Genomic DNA, 23682 nt, shown 5'->3' on the forward strand with positions numbered 1-23682 from the left:
TGCAACGTAACAAAGTTTTAAGTTGTTTGAAGGGCAAAAAGGGACTCCAAGTTGACCTTCCAGGATCATATAAGATCAAGGACCAGGTCGGCCGGACTGAGGCACGGTATTGGGCTAAAGGAGATGCTGACCTTCTATAGGAGGGGCGGCATTCTGGACGCCCTCTAGCGCGGTCTGGGGGCACAACGGGCCCATCTGGTGGCCTGAGTTCTTGGACGCCCGCGGGAGCGCCCCCTTTAATACCAATACCAAGGGCAAACAAATCGTTTAGATACTTAAATTTGGGTAAAATTGATCCAAACTTAGGGGCAATATAAGTAACGAGTGACTCCTAGTGGATATTATTATGTACCAAAAATTCCTAAGTATTTAATTATTATTGTTGATGGTTTATAAGTACTTATTTAATTTTATCAAAAAATCTGCATTAGTCTTTCAAAATCGACTGTGAGAAGAGAAACAAACCAATTTTTTAAAATCTAACTTCAATCTGAAATTAACCAAATTCAACAACAACAGATATTCAAGTTAACAGATCTTGAACTTATAGAATTAATTTTAGTCAACTAGATCTTCCAGAAAGTAATAGATCTCTTGTACTGCTGTCATAAATGGTATTCTATCTGTTTCATTTGCCATGTTCTTGTTATTAAAATTAAATTATTAATGTACTATTAACAATACTGTTAATCAAACTAAATTAGTATTTAATTAAGTGCATTTGTGATTGTTTTATTACAATCGTCATCTTAACAACTTTGACCATTTACTGGTGCCAAAGTACATCTTGGTTGTTGCAATCTTAAAAGCTCCATTGGCATTAACATTAAAGTAACAAGGAAATTCCGTCACATAGAATATCAATATCGATGCTAATTCTCGTCTAGTATGAATGATGCATTCGGAGGGCCTACGTGTTATGAATATTTGACGAAAAATTTGAATAGTTTAGGAAATTCGATCAAAATCAGGTAAAATATTTACTTCCAGCTCTGGTTTAATATGTGTAGTTATACGGAACTTGGAAAAATTACAGAGACTACTATACTGGGTGTGCTAGATAAGCGTTATTAATTTATTGAGGCACGTTTCCCAAGCTGTTTCCAAGTTTCTTTTCTTAAAATTAGATTTTCGGCCCTAAAAATAAAAATTGGCAATTTCCGATTTCAGGTTTACTCGGCTATCGAAAAATATTCATCAAGTATGTTATTTAAATTTCAGCAGTTAATTAAGCGGGAAATTGAAGTAGACGCTGTTGGAATATTTTTAATGAAATTCACAACACCCCGTTGTGCATTTTCCATCGGGTTTTCAATTTACCAAACAGTAAAAAAGCATCAACTGCCTGTAGATATAAACTCGATAAAATGTTAAAAGCCAAATGACGCGTTCCAGTTTGGCCGCGCGATAATGGTCTTGGCAAAAATGCACCAAAATGCACGCCACGCTGTAATTATGCTGGGCTTAAAATGATTTATCGGCACTACACAATGCCTTGAAAAAAACATATCGAAAATAGAGGACGCGAAAAGCAATCGCATTTAACTTTTGATACAAGCACCATGCTGCGAATGGCTAAATGTGCCTCGTCGCATTTGAATAATTACGAACGATCGCTGCTTGAAGTCAGTTTGTTTTAAAGGAGATGACGCGGTTAAATTAGTAGCTACTGAATAATTTGTCTATTCGAACGTGTCGACTAAAGTAACATCTTTCTTCGCATCGACAAGTGTGAGAGAGTATAATGGGTTGCCTAGTTAGAGTACAACATTATTAGGTTCAAGTAATTCAGCTGAACAGTTATTTTCCCTTGTATCTAAAAAATACGTCCTGAAAAATGCGTAGATGATTTTGCATCGTCATCATGTATTTTTAACTTTTATTTGTACCTTCGAAATATATAATTTGTGTTGGAATATCCTCCTCATTTAAAATTGTCAATTGTCATAAATTGTTGTTTTAGTAGAAAACGTTGCATAATTATTTGTTTAACTGCGAGTTCGAATTTACTTTCATCAGCAATTAGCACGTAAAATCGAACTTAAAATATCGGAAAATATCGACAATATTCAACCCGGTATTTGCATCAGGCAATGCGGCCAGCTTGGTATTTTTATAAACCGTCACTCGCAGAGATTTAAACTGGCGATTATTTGCACGGAAACTTCTTACTACCACTTTCCTAAGTTTCCCTTTGAAATAATTAACACGAACAAGCCAAAACAGTTACTATTAAATTTAAAAGGCTGGAAACGCCAATAAACGATAACACGATTTCATCAGCTTTTGCAAAACTTTAGTCCCCATAACAGTTTCACTGGTCACAACAAAATTTTATTATTTCCTGGAAAAATGTTTTATTAATTTAGTTGAATGTTTCCGTGAACTTAGCCTATCCTTGGCTCGAATGTTAATGTTACATTGATTTATCTAAATTGATCTTAGTAGTCATTTAATTCGTCAATAAGTGAAATTTATTTTGCTTCTGGTTCTTTTCAGATGACTCTAACATATTAATCGACGTAATATTACTACTACCACTTATAATCTAATATGTTAAAATGTAGTCTAATACTGAATAGGAGATTTTAAAACCGTTAACACAAGTAAATAGCAAACGGATACAATCTCTTTAAAAGCTTGATACGAGGCGAGATAAATCGGAAATCAATCGGACGAAACCAACAGAATGTTCGAATCTAACCTATTCTGACGTAGATCCGCTTTACGGCCATTTATACATTGGAATAGAAGATATAAAAAAGAATGTCTTATATGTGTGCCGGAAATTACATTAAATGTCGCGTTTTGCCTTCAAAAGAAAACGGACATTTTGGAGAACGCTTCTTTCCGCAATTCGGAACTGTTAGAGATGATTTTGGAAATGTACTTAGTGATCCATTGTAAATGTTATCCCCATATAACTTTTTATTTTAAAGTTTAGAAAAAAAGGTTTAATACAAAAGTTGTGGTGTTTAATGTGTGTATTTATTAGTAGGTACTTATTTACATACAATATGTGCCACAACAGCATAGTATACCAAAGTAATTTTTCTTTAAATAAAAAAATTCTATTTTCGAATTTTTATCATTTTTTATGTGCAACGAAAATATTTCGAATTTGTCCTCAAGTAAAAACATAATTATTTTATCGAATTTTAAACAATAATAATATTCAAGATAATTTCACCAAAGGCGTTGATGCATGATGCATGATGATGCATGGCCAACTAAGTGACGATTTCATTTTGGCCAAGTTTTGCCTTAATGTCAAAAGTAACTATAATACGTAACACTTAAGAATACCTTTACTAATATACAGGGGTACCAATTTAAAAAAATATAATTTTTATCTACTGCACTTTTTTGGCACACATGTTGTATTAAACCTATCCATTTAACCTTACAACATTATGTTTTTTTTTTCTAAAATGTGAAATGAAAATTTTATAGAAAGGTAACATTTGTAAAGAATCACCCTGTACAGGATGTTCGTTTATGCTTTGATTCCCACCTACAGTTTATTAAATTGAAGAGGCACATAGAAGTATTGTGACTTTTTCTCTATTATAGTCGGAATGTATCAATAAAACCAAATGAGGTTTGTAACCGGCAGTTAGTTGTTGGTTTGGTTAAAATTAATATTTTTAAAAAAGTCTTTAATTTTTTATGTTATTTTTCGACCATCATTTCTATTTATTAATATGTTCAGATAATAATGAAGAAATATCATACAACTTTCATAAAAAACGTTTTTATCTCACTCTTTTAATAAATTTTGTAGGTTGAATTGAAAGACGCAACAAAATTAAAGTTAGTATTTTGTACATTATGCAGCTAACGTTTTTTTATTAGTCCAAGCGACTTTGCGACCCGCACCCGTTTGTTGCCAATTTGGTGGATGCGCAAATATTGAATTTTAACAGTAAGTGTTACGCAATATTTATGATTAATTCAGTCGAAACATTTATATTTTTCATATGTTATAAAATATTGAAACAATGAATTCGGTGGTAAGACCATAAAACTGAAACTCCAATTTCAATTAGAAGTTAACATTGCGACGGCTCGTGAAAATTTGGTTAAGCGATTTAAGGGCTTACTTGAGCATTAATGGCGCTGAGATGTATCTGGGCCACTTTCAGGTCGAACCTCTTCATCGAAATATCTTCCTGCAGTTCATTCGCCTTATTGAATAGAGACGCCTCTAAGGATCTCTGTTGTATTCTCAGTAGTGTATCCATCGCCTCTTGGATCTGTCTTATCTGCGCTTTGAGATCGTCGGATTCCTTTTTGAGGGCATCATGAGATGGTTTGATCTGGACGGCCGAAAGCTGGTCTATTACTAATTCGTCTTTCAGAGGCGGAGGGATGTTATCCTGAAAAAGATCGAATTTTGCGATAAGAACGGCAATGGAAGGTCGTCTCATAGACTCGAGAAAATCACTACCGTATTATAGAGTTAAATTCGAACTTGGTATAATAGGGTAAAAGGAAAATGGGTAAATTTGTTATGCGGAGTTTTTGTGCTTTTAATTCGCTATTTCACCATATATTTTTGAGGTTTTTATAAAACGCAAATGAAAGTAATGCAGTATAATGAAAACGTCCATTTGCCCTGAGCCGTTAAAATTTTAATGTTAATCGAAAATCAAAATCCGCATCACACATCTACTTTAAAAAGCATCAAATTACGTTCAAATCTGCCGTTTTTGACCTCAATTCGTAACCCACAATGTAAATCAATTGAATTAAAATTTAGTTGCAAACCGTCAAATGAACCGGCTAAGCTTGAACAATAATTCATCTATTTTAATTCCAAAATATTAATATTATACAATAATGAGATAAATGCAGAGCCGCACTGAAAAACAAGTACGATTTAGAACGTGAAGTTAATTAATAATTATTTTGTTTCATTTGTCTTTGTCTCCTTTATTCTGTTGATGGTTTTAATTTTGCTTGTTTTAATGCTTTTTATTTAATTATTTGAATATCGTTTTTTATTCTACATTGGGAAAAAGCAATGAGGATGTTTTTAAATTTTGCTATAAATTGTTAGTTTTAGATGAATCGTTTAAAATTAAATATCAAAAGTTCACAATAGGTATGCATATTAAGGATAATTACTTGCTTGAAAAACTTAACAAAAACAATATGGTGATTAATTACCAAATAACACATAACCATAGGTTCAAAATCCCGTAATGGAAGGGAATGTTGGAAAATTCATCAGCGTGGGGCACACTTTAAATTAATATTTGGGTGAGTCTCTGTTCCGTTTACGTTTCCAATAAGTAGATTGTTTGCTTGAACACTCGCAGCCCGAAATTTTAATTGAAATATTCTGGCAATTATTAATGACGGATCCGTAGTAACTAAACAAGCAAATCCGAACGACGCACAGGGTCGTATTTCGAGGGAAATTGATTATTGCGCAATAATACCATCAATTAATCCGTTTCTTGACTGATTCCTCTTACACGTTTGGGTAACATTGATTGAAAATAAACGATAACCCTACTAAATTCCTGGGAAAATCAACTTCAAAGAATTCAATCATTCAGGTAATGTGGTGAAATACCAAACCAGCCATGAATACATTTTTGGCGAACATATTTATTAAACTGAGTTTAAAGTCCAGTTGCAAAATAATTATATTAAAAGAAACGACGACAATCACGTTCCACGTTTAGAAAGGTTACAGCTCTGAGTTTATGCTGTGCTTTAGGTGTAGCTTTTTTTTTTAAATAACTGTTTAATTAATGTTTAGAAAAAATACACCTCCCTAATCGCAAAAATCGCAGAATTACCAAAAGAAAACCAAATTCGAAATGTTAAAAAACTCAAAGTTGACATCTCTGATAGATCACTATTTTGATGCATCTTAGTAAAATGGTCCAATAATGAATAGTAGTAATGGCAGTGATTTTTTTAAAAACTATAAGGATTCAATTAAAAATTAAAAAAAGTCAATGTGTCAAAAATTATTATTTCTAATTTCTCCAATTTTTCCAATTTTTGGGCATTCATGTAAAACAATGACATTTTTATTGGGGAAAGAGTTATGTTCCGTGCACAAAAGATAGGTAGTTAAAGCAGATATTTGGTTTCTGTCACCTCAGTGTCCTTGAACTTTTTTACCAAATTGAGATGGTCGTGAACCCTAACGGAGATCTTCCTGCCAGACTGTCCCATACAAATTGCATTACAATCCTCACAGTTCAAAGAATATTGGAATATTGGATTGGATCCTTAACTTTTAATAAATAAATTTGTAAAATGATTTGTTGGTTGAACAAAATGGATATCGTTATTGAATGGAATTTGTCTAATCTTTGTAAATTCCTTATTAAATGCCTCCTTTGAAAGTTTAATGTTAAAAACCCTGGTAGAATAAAGAATTTATGAGAATATGGGGAATTTGAGGAAAATTGTATCGCATTGTCAGTAGATGTCAATTTCCACCAAAGAGAATCTAATTCATTATTAAAGCAATTATCATATTATCTATAAATAAATTTAGTTTTAAACAATTCAATTCGATAATTTAGAAACAAGCTCAAAAACATATTAATATATAAAGACAACTTAAGGATGAGTTCTATAGTTACCTGTTTTAATCTTGTTATTGTTTGTTTTATGTAAATGTATTGTATTTTATTTTCGTGTAATTTATACCATTGTCACATTCAGATACGGAACTTAATTATAAAAACTCATAAATTGTGCATTCGCTCATTGGATTAGTTTATAGGTGTAAATTTTGTTGGTTTTGTGCCTTTAATCTTCCTAGCCAGGAGAGTAATTTTTATTTTTGACAACTTCATTAGTTTTGGCTAGTTGGTTAAATATTGCTTTACTTATAATCAGACCCTGTCGCCCGCTCATACTGAATCACATTACTCACATCATAAATGTTAGTTTAGAGACTGGGTACTTTTCATCCATATGGAAAACAGCAATAGTTTTCCCAATTCCGAAGGTTGCTTCTCCATCTAGCGTCAATGATCTTATACCAATCAGCCTATTACATGTGCTTAGTACGGTGTTGAAGAAGGTTGTTTATCAGCAAGTACTTTCGTATACAACTAGTCATAATATAAATCCGTCAAACCATTCGGGTTTTCGTCCAAAACATAGCACGCTTGCTGCTTTACTACATCATATCAATGATCTAATAATAAAAAAATTAGATAAAAATATTTCAACGATACTGGTCTTCCTTGAATTTTCAAAGGCATTCGTTTGCGTGAATTACGAGTTATTCTGCGCGAAACTAAAGCATTTAGGTTTCACGGATCGATCTGTATCTTTTTCCAGTCGTATTTAAATAATAGGTAGCAGTTCGTTAGGACTAATATCGGTATATCAGATTTGGGTAACGTTACTTCGGGAATGCCGCGGGTTTCCATTCTTGGACCTCTATTGAGTCTCTGGTACACATTTGATATGTCAAAGCAAGTCAAATTTTGTCAAATTCATTCATATGCTGATTACACCCAGCTATTACACCCATTTAACTCAGCTAAGTATGATAATCTTAAGGCTAATGTTAATTTGGATCTTAAAAGTCTTTTTCAGTATAGTAAAAAACACAACCTTAAGCTAAATTCTAAAAATTTACAAATTATGCTATTTGCTCATTCTAGAAGCTGTAATTTTTTGCGTGACCATATTAAAATTCAATTGGAAAATGAAAATCTTAAATTTACAAATGAAGCAAAAACTTAGGAATGAATGAATGAATGAATGAATGGTCGATTGAGATATAGTGGCCACATTTCTAATTTTTATAAAAAGACATATATCCCTCAAAACGCTATGTGCAAATAAACATATATTGAATTTTAAAGTACGAAACAACTCTTTGAGGCATGTATCCTTTTTAAAGTTATTTACTGTCTTCTATTATACTATCCATTCTTAACCGTTGCTGATAAATTCAGATTAAAGAAAATCCAGAACAGCTGTGCCCTATGGTTTCAGAAAGTTTGATCGTATATCAGAAAAAACATTTTCCATGGAATGGCTTAAAATTAAATGTCTGTTTCAATTTTTACTCGCAATTCTTGTATTTAAGGTCATGAAGTATTCTTTACCAACGAATCTCAAAGATTGTCTAGTGTCTAAGGACGAAAACCATTCTAGATATGCCCCAGCATAATTCTTGTGAATTTGAATGCTTTTTTAGCTATAGTGCCATTAACCTTTATAATAATTATAATAAATATTTTGAATCCAGCTCAGTCCTAATATTTAGGAAGAAATTTAAGCTCCACTTATTGGAATTACAAAAGTGTTTGTCGTAAACAAATTAGTATTTTAGCAATAATGCATTTTTAGACTCTTATTATTATTAGTATTATTATTATAGCTTCTTGCTTCATTATTATTGTAATATTCGGTTAATATTGAGTAGCTGAGATCAAGATCTTAAACTACACTTCGTCGCTATATTAGTGTAACTATATTAGTTTGTATTAAGTGATTTTGTTAAAAAATTTATACTAATACTATTATTCTTATATCTTTTTTTTCCGTTACCACAGGTAAGTACTTTGGAGACTGCTTTCAGTAAGTGCCCAAATAGTTTTGTGATGTTAAATCTGTTTTGTTTTCAGGAATTTACATTCAAGACCCTCCGAGCAATGTGGCATGTTGCCAGTATGGCCGCCTTCTGAAGTTTTAGGGGTATTTCATTAGTTGCTCCCACAATTATTCTTCGGCGGCGAGTGGCATGTATCTTCGGACTTTCTCAATCTATGTTTCCAGGACGTTATGGGCAGCCGATACAGCAATATCTATCAGGTACGTAATTTTGTTGAGTTTGTCTTGTACCACAATGTCTGGCTGGTTGTGTTCGATGGTGTGATCTGTTAGTATGGTTCTGTTCCAGTATATTTTGTGGGTTACACTTTCAGTAACAGGTTCTTTTGTGTAGGCATGGCAAGGAGGGGTCTTCATTAAAACACCAATTCTTGGGGCTATTTCCTGGTGTACTACTTTAGTTATGTTATCGCGCTTTCTGAGGTATAGCGATTATGTATCCTATGGTTTCCGATTTGGTGTGGCACATTCTGCACTTGTCATCTTGTACGTCTGGATCTCCTATTATGTACTTGCGGTAGTTTATGTCGGTATTACTTGATCTTAAATGGCGTGCATAAAGTCTTCAGTTTGGTCGAGTTCAATTGTAGCGGGGTACCGTCCATGTAGTTCTTTGAATTTCCATTTCTGCATCTTATCTTCAACAGTGCTTATTTCTAGCAATGATTGATAGTCTTCATCCGCCATATTAAAAGACGGAAGTTTCTTATCTGCATTCACGATGTTCTGGTGGTACGTGGATGTTGTCCCTTTTTCGTAAAAGAACCTTCTCAATTCGTCAACTCGTTCTTGGTGGGCATCTTGGAGTCATATAAGTCTAGTACGCCTCTTCCTCCTTTCTTTCTTGGTAGATAGAATCTTTCTATGGAGCTTTTGGGGTGCCTGGCTCTATTTTTTGTGAATTGTACTCAAATATCATGGTTCATGTTTAATTAATTAATTAACCCGAAGCTGTATGTATCTATGGTCAATTGCTCTTTGTAGCCTCGGCTGCCTCTTCTGCACCCAGAAAGGCCGGGATTTCATCAGCCTGATTCATGATGGATGTTAATCGGATTGCTAGGGATCGTGGGGATAGCATCGTGTAGTCCATTAATTTTTTTCTGCCAGTAATTATGGATTCCATCTGGGTCCGGAGCATTCCAATTCTGAGAGTTGTACAGTGCGTCCTTCACGTCGTTTTCTGTCACAGTGTTGTATATCATTGTGGGAACTCTGTCCAACAACCTCTTTTCTTCGGAAAGCCATTTTGCTTGTTAGTTATGGATCTTTGAGTTTTTCCAAATATTGGCCCAGTAATCGATGCTTTCGTCTTGTTCTGCCAGTTCCCCTTCCTCATTTTACTGTGCCTGTTCCAGATTTCTGTAGAATTTCTTTTGATTATTCTGGAAGGCATTGTTTTGTTGTTTTCTAAGGTATGATTTCTTATACCTTCTCAGTCTGTTCGAGTAGACGGTCAGTTTTCAGAATTTCAAACACCTTGTGAGTTAACTTGTTCGTTGGTTTTTTGGTTCGAGTGTACTGTTATTATTATTGTTATTATCTTTATTATTATTATTAGTTGAATTCTTGAGTGGCCATTTTTTTCAGTAATCACAAATGTTGCTTCGATTTACATAAAAACTCAGTTTCGGTTAGCATTTACGGACCGGACCGTAAACGCAAAACCATCTGCCTCCAAGTCAACACCCTGACGACCCAGATTGAAAACGCCCGACTTAATACAAATTGTCTACTTACGCTGATAAGTTGTCCATCGGGTAGATCTCCATTGGCGGAATCTGGCGGTGGGGGCGGCTGCGGCGGCACAAATATCCTTTTGGTAATTAAGCCCCTACCCTGGGGAGCCGGCAGAGATCGTGCTAAGTGAGTTAGATCCACTTGCCCGGATACGGACCGACACTGATTCGCCAAGCTCTCGTAGCGCCTGGTTTGCTCCACGGCCTGAAAAGATAACGATTCCCCGTCAAATTGCGTTCCAGAAGTCTGAGAATCAGAGAGTCGGAGATTTTCTTTATTTTATTTTTACCCCAAGAATTGGCACAGAAGGTATTCAAAATATAAAAGGTGTCCTCAATTCCGGAACTTAATTAACAAGAAAAAGCAATTTACGTGAATTTGTGGTTATTAATAATTAAATATAAGTTGTTTGAGGCCAGATAGATGCTAAGCTCTTGCCTAGCATACTGGTTTGTTGTTGCTAAGGAGCGCTGATGGCCAACGCTTTCCGGGTATATCAGTAAGCTTCTCTCTCTATGGTAGGTAATATTTATCATCAAGAGAGAGGCCTAATAAAATGTGGATCATTGATGTTGAGTGAGAACAAAGAAATATTAATTACCAAACTAAAAGAAAAACTGGGCAATCGAGAAGGAAAGGGCAATAAACTAGAGTAAATGATTCACTTTTAGACGTAACGTTCAATGGCGGATTTATCAACATTTAAGGGACTAAAATTAATTACAATTGCAGCAGTAGTTTCTTGAGCTGGGGCGAAAAATTGTCAATAAATTTCGAAAGGCGACGGGGCGTAATAGTCGGGAAATGGGTCCAACAATTCAAATAAACGACTTTCCGTCCTAGAAACCCAAAGACTTACGCTGACCGATTTATTATGTTTATAGTGGACCAGAATTTGCCTTGTTTAGTTCTTGGAGCTATATTTCACACTTCATTAGGCCCGTTTGTATTTATTGTGGGGTTAAATAGGATGCTAAATTAAATAGGGGAGAAAGTAAAATAATAATAGAGTGAAAAGGATGATAAAAGTTACGTTACCATTATATCAATTTTGGACTCACATATAGTGTAAACGCAATGTCCCTTACACGTGGAAAAACCCTGGAGAAGTTAGTACAGTATGAGTATGAGAATTTTTTATATGCGCGATTGCTTCTGCATGTGTGATAACCTAAAAGTTTATTTTGTCAGCAGTCACGTGGTTAATGTCATGGTGGAAAATTTGACATGAAAGTGTGACTAGATTAAAAATATAGAAAAAATTGTTTGCAATGACATTTTGGAGCTGTATATGAACAAAACGTTATGGGAAATAAGGTATATATAAAACTAATGGTTGGAATATAATATATAAACTAATGATAATAAAACGTTTTAATTTTCGTCCATTACTCACTGGTGACCACAACCATCCCTGTATATAGAATACAAAAATTTACTGGAAAGCCCTGTATATAATGAAGCCAAAAATATAACGGTGTTCCAAACGAAAATTATCTTTGATAAATTCCCACTTTTACAAATAAAAAAATGAAATTCCAAACTAACCAATATTATTCCAATAAAGTTTTCTTTCAATACCCGTTATATTTTTTGAACATTCAAAATGTTAGATCATACTCTTCTTCCATTTATCGAGCGTTTTCACAGTAGAATCAAGAAAATAGACGAAAAATTGGATTTCCTGGAAGAATTTTAATCGGAAAAATCGACTGCTGTCTGAACGGCAATTAATGGGGCAGATTTAATGGTTTATAAATACCAAATCGTTTTAGTGCTTGGACTAATTGTCATTTGAATGGACAGGAGGAGGATTTCGTTTACCGCCCACTAATCGATTACTTCGTCACTAAAATTGAAATTTATCTTGGATAATTTTTTAAAGGAAGGTGTGCGACGAATTGTGTCCCAACAAAGCTGCAAAATAAAATGACGCCATCTCGAATTACCCATTAGAATATCCTGCATAATACATATTTTGACATAGGTACCACAAGTCATTCCGAATGTTCAAATTGCGGTAATTATTAAACTTACCCTAGACGACACTACTTCTGCACCCTGTATAACCGCATCAGTCACTGTTGAACACAAATCTGTATATATCTCTTCTAGTTCCTGAAAAAAAAAAATAAACTAATTAAATTTGTTTTTAAAACTTAAGTTAGATATGCAAAACTGAAACAACTTTGTCTACATCTTAAGATGTCTTCATAAATTTTTCGATGATCACATAGTATATTACAGAGATTGAAAATCATGCCGAATGTTTCAACGATTAAGAAGTCCGACCGAATTTTCATAACGACGGTATAAAAATAATTTATTTTGAATAGCTTTTCCAGAGGCAACCCAAGAAATTCATTTACTCCTGCATAATCAAAATTCGTGAACTCCTTCTCTTCCGAACAATTATTATAAATAATAGTTTCACTGGTCAATGCAGATGAAACTTTTGAATTAAAATATTATATTGAAAACAAGATAAACAATATTTCACAGGCTACTCTAATATTATTTACAAAACTTCTGCATTCCTCCTGCGTCTTTTTTTGCTGAGTCGAACTTGCTGACGTTTCCCCAATCATCCTATTGGCTTCTTCAGAGCTTGACTGAAACTGGCTAGCTCTGTACCTGTTTATATATTGTTTGAGGGGGCGGAGCTAAATGAGGGGCATAAACACCGTCTCGGATAACTGATTCCCATATTGGTGACAGGTAGAGACCTGACGATGTTAAGATTGGCGAAACATCAGCAAGTTCGACTCAGCAAAAACCGACGCAGGAGGAAATTCAGAAGTTTTGTAAAAAATAAAAAAAGATAAATAATATTAGAGTTTCGGAAGTTATGAATAATCCAAACTGATTTATTCCAGTAGACTTTTCATAGCATCTGACATTTGTTCCAACGGATACAAACTTTGTTTGCCAGGAAAGTTTTCCTTAACATCGTTCTTTGAATAACTTTTTTATGGTGGGGAGTTAATTTTACTGGTTTCATGTGACTTTCGTTTCCATGATTGGAAAATTTCCAGAGAGCCGAGTGAAATTATGTCAGTTTAGCGTTCTTGTCATTCTCTTCGGCTTTCTGCTTTTCTACTTCAGTCCTCGACTTGGTTGTCTGCCAGTACTTGTTCTACCGCCTCCATCCATGTTATTCTAGGTTTCCATTTTTCCTTCTTGCGTTAAAGAAATTTCCATGCTACTGTTATTAGTGCCACACTTAAAATTAATTAAAATTAATGCGCTGAAAGTTTCCTTTTCAAATTATAGTCAAAGTCAGATCGTTATAACGTCGTGTCGACGACGAACCACCACGTTTATATAAACTAAAACTATAAGCTGGCTGGTATTTACCAAGCATCCGAAACATGGTTGGGTATTATAATGCTTTCGGCGCAACTTGTTTGAGCGGTACATTTTAAACCCCCGTCGAAGTTTTGATTATTTTTCGAAAAAATTCCAACACGCGAGTCGGCATTTTGTCCGCCAATGTTACGAAAATACTCGCTAATTGAAATGCTTTGTAGAACTCTCGATTCCATCCGAGGAATAATCGAAAAACCTTGATAGATGGTTATTTGTGTTTCGTCTGTTCGGTCCGCGTGACTAACCGGTTGAAACTTTTGCACTTAACGAGTTTCGTACGTGATTGATTGTATTAACTTTCACTTTTGTATCCAATCAGCCGGCGGGATAAATTTTTTTGAAAATTAACAGACAGGTAAACTCTCCGTAGTCGTTAAATTGACTCTGATCATTTTTTTCATAGGAACTTCTACAGGCTACTGAAATACTTTTTACAAAACTTCTGGACTCCTCCTGCGTCTTTTTTTGCTCAGTCGAACTTGCTGACGTTTCCCCAATCATCCTATTGGCTTCTTCAGAGCTTGACTGAAACTGGCTAGCATTTTACTCCGTACCTGCTTATACTTTGTTTGAGGGAGGCGGAGCTAAATCAGGGGCATAAACACCGTCTCGGATTTATCAATTCTTCTACCAATGAAAAATCCGAGAGTCTATAGAAATCTATAAACAACCTAACAATCTTAACATCGTAAGGTACCTGTCACCGATAATCATCCTGTTGGCTGCTTCAGAGCTTGACTGAAACTGATGATTGACAAAACATCAGGGTCCGACTCAGAAAAAACCGACGCAGGAGGAATCCAGAAGTTTTGTAAACAGTATGACTCTGATTATGTTTCCAGTGGCAATGGAGTCTAGGACCGAGTGGTTATTATAATATAAAATAAAATATGATTAAAATATATTTATAAAATAAACCCCAGGTGGGTATAGAAAAGAAAGTGGCGAAGTTCAAATTTTCTAGATTTTAATTGGTAACAGTAAAATGTTCAAAACCTAATATATTTTTACAGAAAGAATTGATCAATCTCAACGTTTTTTCCAATCCTGGAAGCACTTCTGGTAAGCACTTTTTTGTATAGCGTTGAGTTTTTCTACAAAAATTTTGTTTATATCCTTTCATGGGTTTCTGGAGTTATGGTTAGTTATTCCTTTTGTTCAAAATTAAGCAATTTCGTAACAAATTTTGCTGCTATACGTTTCATGCCCAAAACTTCGGAAAAAATTGCATGGCACGAACCTATAGAGATGCCGGCGTCTTCAGCCACTTCTCTAATAGTGATATGACGATTTTTCAACACCTTTTGCTTCACTTCTTCAACGCTTTCATCAGTTATTGACGTGCTGGGGCGTCCAGAGCGAGATTCGTCATCGCCGTCTTCTCGGCCATCTTGGGACAGCTTCTACCACTGTGTTTTGCAGCACTGTATTCCATTTTTGCACAAAATTTTATGCAAATTCTTTGTTCCGATTTTTTGAGAGCACAAAATCACCGTGCACTCAAACTAAACTAACCAAAACACGTCTAAGGCTTCTGTCTCACAAAAAAAAGTATACTGCAAACTGGCTGAAACTGTGAACATATGTTAGGGACATGTGTACCAATATAACAAAAGAAAATATCGAATTTACGTAGTTGCCTTACTTTTTGAACACACCTCTTATACACTATTATAAAGCAGATCTAAAGCCATCCTTTAAGTCTTTCTTGCAAGTCTTAATGCTGTGGGGAACAGAGTTGAATATTTTACTATATGATGAACATAAAATGTGGCAACCGACCCAGTCTTACCCATCATATCCCATACATATTCAAGAGGCTTTAGCTGGAATTGATTGAGAAATTGGTTTGGCAGTGACTTAAGCTTTGAAAACGTAACAGTTTGTAACGCGTTATTAATATTATTGAGAGTTCATGATTCCTTCTAAAAGAACTAGAGTTTGCCTGAATAACGTTCTTTGTAATCGCAGACTCCCGCTCCACGCAAACACCAATTCAAGATTCTTCTACCACCGTCCAGCGCGCAAACACCAACTTTCTCATTCCAGTGAGCCCAATCTTGACACCATATAGGCTCTAATCCTTCAATAAATCGATCCCATGGATATCTGCATCTTCCTTCCGATTGTGCTGAATATACTGAACCCCAATGATACTAGGACGCGTTTGGTAATGCGTATTCTGTCAAACATTCTACCCTCTTCTACTCCAAAGGCGTTTATTCACATATTTTTAAAATGTTATTTAAGTGTATACCTGCTTTGCTAACCTTTACAACTGAATATTGAAATTCATTATTTGAAAATGTCAGGTCTACCTGATGTAACGGTATATTTCCATTTGGTGGCAAATTATCTGGGCTCTGAGTTTTCCTCCCTGAAATACTTAGCCGTAGAGAAGAAAATGCGGCTTGAAAAACAAAACACGCTATTGAATTGGGGAGCGAAAATAAACCGCCTAGGAAATTTGAAAAAGCATTTTCCTCTCTCGGAAGCTGCCGAGGCGAAGCGAGCATCGATATCTAACGAGATATCCGCTTAAGTTATAATGGAAATTGGGAGCTCCTGGGAGTAGTAAACGGATGAGATGGCAAAGTTACGTGATGTTTACTTAAATCAACCCCGACAAACCGAGATTTAATAGATGCGGTTCCCTTACACCGATATATGCGACGCAAACTTTTGGTCTATTGTTTGAAACCGTCATCGTCAAGGAGTCGGATGAGGTCGATGAGACTTCCGAGAAATCTGTTGAGGATAATTTAGAGCCACGAAAGTCGACATTTATTTATTTAAATGAATTTTAAAGCATTTTTAAGTAATTTTTTTTTTCAATAAGTGCTGTAGAAGACGTGGATGGCTTTTCAAAACACCCTATTTCTTCAATTGGTATGATGGGAATTGGGAATGTATGTGCAGCTGGTCAATAATCAACAACTTATTAAACAAGATTGCTTTCGAAAAATCGTCACTGGCCGGGGCAAGTTAGTTTTGGTTAGTAGCGCGGAGCAGCGTTTTATTATAATAGGGAAGAACTTCGCGGTTTCGTCTGGTAAAGGGAAGCATTGTTTTTCTATTGTGCTCCTGAGGACCACTATGAAATGATTTAATTTAATTGTGCATGCACCCTGTATAAAATGTAATTCACATCTCGTTGAACTTCAAAGTTACAGCAAACATCGGTAAATATTAAAATTTGCACAAATAATAACGTTGCCGAATGATATTTTTGCAAATATCTCGCGCCCTGATGACACCTGAAACTCTCTCACAACACGGTTTACGATATTGTTCAAATAAAATTATCCCATCTTTAACGGGTTTTCATTTATCGCCAATAATTTACCCACAAAAACGGAAATTTTTAGCTCATAAATGACACACTGTATATGTAGTAATAATAAAAACCCTGTATATAATCGAAAAAATGCCCGAAATAAATGTTATTCCACTGCATCTTCTGCGTCTACCGGTTAAAGAATTTTGCCAATTGGATTAACGATTATGGATGGACATTTTTCTGGAAGCTAAATTTACCAAAAAAAAAAAAAAAAAAATTCAAACATTTTAAAAAAATCTTGGTAAAATTTGATTGCGCTCAATTTCTACCGTTTAAATGTGGACACGGACTTTTACTTCTCTGCTAAATTTGAGTTGACATCTGCAAATTTAGGGGATTTAATACATTTCTCATTTTGTACGGAATATCGGGAACGCCCTGTACAATAGGTGAAAACTTTAAATGCAAAAGTCTTGCTGTTTATGAGAAAGTGAGATCTGAATTATAGCCTTTCAGTTATAACCAAGTTTCAATAAGAAGGGGACCCATTTTTCAGATTTTTTGAATTTGCCGCGCACCCTGAATATTTTTAAAAAATTGTCAAGAATAAAATTTTATAGAGCAGTATCTTCTGCTTCTTCAGGTTCAAGAATTTTGTTGGTCTCGTAAATAGTTTTCGATTGCTTCAAATTTCGGACACTTATCGTGTTTCACAGCAAGGTCCAAAAAACAGTTGAAAACCGCGAAAAAAAGATGGATACCGGCGACGGATCGGGGTCATTTCTTATAAGCTTATGTGCTTCGTGGAGGGTTCAAAAGGAGGGAAATTTGAATTTTATGGCTCTAACTGCTCGAAAGTTATTCAGGAAAAACCAAAAGACGAGAACGGAGAACGAACGAAGAGACAAAAAAAATTTTTTTTCGACGGTGATCATTTCTGTCCCATCGGCGATCCCATTGGACCTACCGTTACCGAGATATAAAATTTTTATACGAGCGCAGATACTTTCGAAAACTTCGATTTTCGAAAGTAACAAAATTGCTTTCGCAATCTCGTCGCTACGCGAGGCGACTGCTCCGCTCTACGCGCTACGTGCCACATAGCCTACAAAGCCATGTCGTGAATTGTTGTCCTAGAGGGACGTATTGTTCTTCTATCGTGCTCCTCCGGACCACTGTGGAACTTTCGCAAAATCGATGTAATTTAATTGTGCATGCACCTCACGCGGAACTTCAAAGTTTCGGAAAATTTTCTTCAATATCAGAATTTTTCAAGGTAATTATCTCGCGTGCTAGGCGAAACTTGACACTCTCTCTTGACACAATTAACGATACTGTTCAAAGGAAATTATCCCATCTTTAACCATTTTTTCATTTATCGCCAATAATATACTCACAAAAACGGAAATTTTAGGGAACTTTTATATTTTTTGCCCATAATCGATATACCCTGTATATAATTCAAACAATATTCGATATAGAGGTTCTAGCACTGGATCTCCCACTTTTCCTGATATATGAATTTTGTCAATACGGTGAATGGTTTTCGAGAAAATAATTATTTTCAGAAAGCATGCAGCACAACGTAATAGTAAAAGACGTCATCGCGTCTAGATGGAGTGCGAGAAATAGCGATTTTCATATGGATTTTTTCCAAAAATCTTGAGTAGCGTGTGTTATAGACGAAAATCGTAAATAGAGAAATTGTAGCTCTTGCCGTGGCGTATAATACTGTTTAAACGAGTTTGATATATTCTTTGTGAACTCTGGAAAATGACAATTTTCAGGGTCTTTTACATTTTTGTCCATAATTCAAAAACCCTATACATAATCGAAAAAACGCTTGAAATGAAAGTTATAGTACTGGATTTTCCACGTCTGTAGGTTAAATAATTTTGCCGATAGGGTTAAAAGTTTTGGAGAAAATAATTTTTTTGTTGAAACCAAAAAACCCAAAAAAAAAACTAAAATTTTTAAAAAATACTTTAATAATTTAAATGTAGGTCTGGACTTCTACTTATCTGCCAAATCTGAAGTTGGTAGTTGAAAATTTAGGGCACCTATTACGTTTTTTATTATTATACGAAATATCGCTGACACCATGTACAATAGATTAAAACCTTAAATACAAAAGCTTTACCTGGTTATGCGGGCTATATTGTTATATAAAAGGAATTGACATCTTAAACATAGTCTTTTGGTTATAACCAATTTTCATTAATACGAGGACCCATTTTTCAGTTTTTTTGAATATGCGACGCACCCTGTCCATTCTTGAAAAATTTTCAAGAATAAAAGTTTTTGGAGCTGAATCTTCTGCGTCATAATTGTTTGTCAAATTTGAAGATCCCCAAGTCTCTCCCGTTGCCAAGATATGAGTTTCGTTGCCAAGCGCGTATACTTTCGAAAAAATCGATTTTATCGATTTTTGCGAAAGTAAAAATCTTGCGGTGTATAACGTGTTACGATGCGAAATAGTGCTCTCTTTGCCGTAATAAATTTTGACAACACTTTAATTTTAATGTAAATTTCTATTCCTTTTTTTAATTTTAGAAAGTGTACTTGATTCATTACCCAAGCATTTTCTATTTGGTTGGTTCTACTGAGCTTTAAATGGTCGCGAAAATATTTAATATTAATATGGTAATCTCCGTCTGATGGTGAATGTCGCAAGTCCTCACAACGATTTTGATTTTCACTGCACCTGAATAACAAAATTTTAATAATGGTGAAAAAAATTGTAGTTGCCAAAATTAAGAGACAGCAGTCTTCCAGTGCTGGATGCTTTTATGGTGTCTAAATTCATTTTAAAGAGTGAAATGAAAAATGAAATAGCAATAGCATATAAGTGATAAGCTGTGTTTTAATATAGCAAAGTCGCAGCCGATTTAAACTTCGAATGCGTGTAAAATTATTTTGATGGAGTGTATTTCAAGGCTATTTGGCAGTTCCGGATGCTTTTATGGTGGCTAAATTCTTTTGAAATGGTAAAATAGAGAATAAAATAGCATTACACGTTACTTTATATAAGTGATAAGCTAGCTGTGTTTTAACATCGCAAAGTCACAGCCCATTTAAATTTCGAATGGGTGTAAAATTATTTTGAGGGAGTGAATTTCGAAAGTATTCGGCATGTATGATCTTCCAGTCCTCGATGCTTTCATGGTGGCTAAATTTCTCTTTAAAGAGTTAAATAAAGAATAAAATACTTTACTTAAATTGCTTTATACAAGTGATAAGCTGTGCAATCTAAATCTATAAATACATATTTTTGCAAATAAAAAAAAATTATTTAAATCAACAACTCATGATTAATTTCCTACCTCGTGCAGCAAAAGAACGAACCGCGGCAAACAGCACGTAATTATTTAGTAAAAAAAAGTATTGGTGTACGATGAGAATCAGCGATGTTGGCAGCAATATCAATCCCCTGCGGCTACGGTATTGGACGGGCCCGATCGAATTGTTTTGACTGTGTAAAGCCGCTTTTGCTCTTTGACAGATTGAAAGTCTTCGATCTGTATTTAATTGCCCCCATTTGAGTGATGCAAACTCCCTGTATTTGTTTTTCGTTGGATAGCAAATACATACATCTCAAATGAAAATTGGTCTCTTTGGCTTGGGTTAATTGCAGTTTGGGGTTAATTTAGATGCTATTTATTTTGTCGAGGCAGTTTTCTAACAGCAGATCTCTCCGCACAGTGAAACATAGATTATGCTAAGCTTGGATCGCTTAGTATCATAATCTACTGGTTGTTACTTGCTTAGAGAATCGCACTTCTACTACATACTTGCTGTGTAGGTGGGGCTGTAAACTCAGTAATTTATCCTCTTCTCAGCCTTCTCGTCCACATAATTATTTGTAAAATTTAAGTACGACATAATTTGCTTGCACTTTAATGATATCTTTTGTTGTTGGTTGAAAAGTAAAGTAAGAGAAAGTTGGTTTTCTTACATGCAATGAGATACCAGTTAGTGCAAACCGCAAAATATATAGTTACCTGTAATAAAGACGGAAGAGTTTCTTTTCCGAATTCCTCCATCATTCCGTTAGTCGCGTGCAACTGTTGCACGTAAGTGTTGTGCGCATTGAAATACGCACTCAAACTGTCAGTCGTTGGATTTGCCAAATAACACAAGTACGCGTTTTTGTATTCCTGTCGACACTGAAAAATAACGGTTTGATTGTGCAGTGAAATATTAAAAATAGTTAATGGAGCAAACATATTTGCTTGTAGGCCACACGGTCACATGGTACACTAAATATATGGCAAAAAGTATCACAATAAAATGTGACTTGCGGTTTGAAATTATTTTTTCTTAAAACATGATTGACCATTTTTATATTTTTATTTTATTCTTAGATATTTTAACTGACAATGGTTTCCAGTGAATTATTATGTTTCTAATGTAAAAAATGAAAATTTAAATCAATTATTATAAATTTTTTCAAAGAAACTTCCACAAGCTACTGTAGTACTTTTTACAAAACTGGATTCCTCCTGCGCGGTTTTTGCTGAGTAGAACTTGCTAACGTTTCTTCAATCGTCCTGTTGGCTCCTTCAGAGTTTAACTGTTTCAGTCAGAAGCCAACAGGATGATTGGCAAAACGTTAGCAAGTTCGACTCAGCAAAAACCGTCGCAGGAGAAATCCAGAAGTTTTGTAAAAAATAACCTAACTTTTTTATTGTTTGGCACATAGGCAACGCACTTACCTTTACTAACTTCTCTTCGGTTTTGGCAATGATAGTCTCGTAACTCTCTCTGTGCGTAAACACCTTCCTGGATTGTATCTTCCTGTAAAAGGACCGCTCCAACATGGGACGCGATACCTGACGACCTAAAATGGAAGCTATGTCTCCCAAAGCCTGAAAGAATACTTCAAAATAATGCTACAGTTCTGTCTGTAGACAGTCATAACAATATACATTGTATTATGGATATGGATATGGAACGATTGAAACGCAGACGATGCTGATAATTTTTGAATTATTTTTTAAAAAAAGCTTATTTCAAATTATATGTTGAATCCTTTACAGTGAAACAAACAAATTTGAGCAGCGCCAGCTATGAAAAATTTTGAATTTTTGAAGTTAAATACGTATAATAATGTTTTTGACTCTTGGCAATCATTAAATTTTGACAATTTTGAAATGTGTAAAGTCTGTTCATAGATATAAAAAAGTGACTAACTGATACGAATTAAGGAAAGACCCAGGCAAGCTGTAAGAATGAAATATGGACGAACAGGTCCGTACTTTGCTTAGAAGTTACTTATTTGGGGTTTTGTTAGGAAAGATACTAAACAATATTTATTTATGTATGTATGTATTTATGTTTAAATATAAAATAAAATTACAAATTATTTTTATTACCTACTTAAATTACTTAAAATTATTCACATAATATATCAGTATCACTATCGTTATCATCGCCTGTTCTAATTATTATTTGTTCTATCTTATTTGCAATATGGATATACGATTGTTCTGCTTTTTCTATTTATTTAACAGAATTTGCCCAACTTTGTGAAGGGATGTTAAACACTTCGGTTTCTATAAGTTTTAGGGCATTGGAGTTAACACAGGGAAAAAACATTGTTACGACGAATGGCAGATTTCAGTTGGTGCCAAACATGTTCAATGGGATTAAATATACAGTGGTAAGGTGGAAGCCTTAAAACTGTATGCCCCAGATTTTTTGAATAATTATCACAGACGTATTCCTTTTGTAGGTTCAAGCTTTGTAGAACCTCAATTAATTGCTTTTTGGTATAATCTTCGTGAAAATAAATGTCGTTATTAAACATGTAGTTTTGGATTGTTGCTTTTGTGTCTCATGAGGAAGGGGTTTTAGTCAACTGTCTACTGTGATAACTTGCATTGTCCATTACAATGACGCTATTAGGAGGAATATTTGGAACTAGTTTGTTTTTAAACCAACTTTCAAATAAATCTGCGGTGGTGTCTTCATGGTAATCCCGAGAAGAATCTTTAATATTTTTCGCATACAGAAAAAGTCCATTTAGAATCCAACCATCTTTAGAGCCAGCATGCAAAATAGTTATTCTTTTACCTCTTTTTGATGGCGCGTTTGTTTTACACTTATCAGTTGAGTCAACCCAATCTTTTTCCGGGGTATCATAAGTGTCGAACCAGGTTTCATGCAAGTTAATAATTGGCCTTTGTTGTTCTCTGTAAATCCTATTTTTTCTTAGATATTCCAGTCGCCATTTCCAAATTCTAAAAGATTCCATTAAAACTTGCCTTTTGTCAATTTTTTTAAATCTAAAACCCATGTGTTGAATACACTTCCACAAGGTAGTTCTGCTACATTTAACACCGTTTAATCTTTTTCAAGCATCCTAATTAAGATATCTAATGTAGGCACGCTTTGTTCCTCGTATAACTGGCAAATTTTCACTTTTCACTTGATCATTTTGATGTTGGAATTTTCGTTTCTTCAAAAGATGCTTGCTTGCCGATGCCACGTTCAATGAGAGTCAAATAAACATTGTTTATAACTTCCTTAGTCTCAATAGAATAGTGTTTTCTACATTTGGGCGGGAGCATCTCCTGAGATACACTAGACTTGCACATATTTTGCATAATTCGCAGACGATTCAACACACGCTGTATTACACACGAAATAAGAATGATTACCAATAAACTTAAACTAAGTAG

At 34.7% G+C, this 23682-nt stretch overlaps 1 protein-coding gene across 10 annotated transcripts in view; it reads right to left on the reverse strand.

Annotated features, from left to right (window-relative positions):
- LOC132703706 (guanine nucleotide exchange factor VAV3) overlaps positions 1 to 23682 on the reverse strand; it is a 176937-nt gene that overhangs the window by 48556 nt on the left and 104699 nt on the right. For all 10 annotated transcript variants that reach the window (XM_060673124.1, XM_060673128.1, XM_060673127.1 and 7 more), the window contains exons 5-9: positions 21715 to 21867; positions 21001 to 21165; positions 12388 to 12468; positions 10351 to 10554; positions 4104 to 4379 (exon numbers count right to left, since the gene is read on the reverse strand). In XM_060673124.1, coding sequence (XP_060529107.1) covers positions 4104 to 4379; positions 10351 to 10554; positions 12388 to 12468; positions 21001 to 21165; positions 21715 to 21867 — 879 coding nt within the window. The remainder of the gene's footprint in view (positions 1 to 4103; positions 4380 to 10350; positions 10555 to 12387; positions 12469 to 21000; positions 21166 to 21714; positions 21868 to 23682) is intronic.

This window comes from Cylas formicarius, unplaced genomic scaffold (assembly GCF_029955315.1).
Source record: "Cylas formicarius isolate icCylForm1 unplaced genomic scaffold, icCylForm1.1 PGA_scaffold_6__28_contigs__length_40554024, whole genome shotgun sequence".
Lineage (NCBI taxonomy): Eukaryota > Metazoa > Arthropoda > Insecta > Coleoptera > Brentidae > Cylas > Cylas formicarius.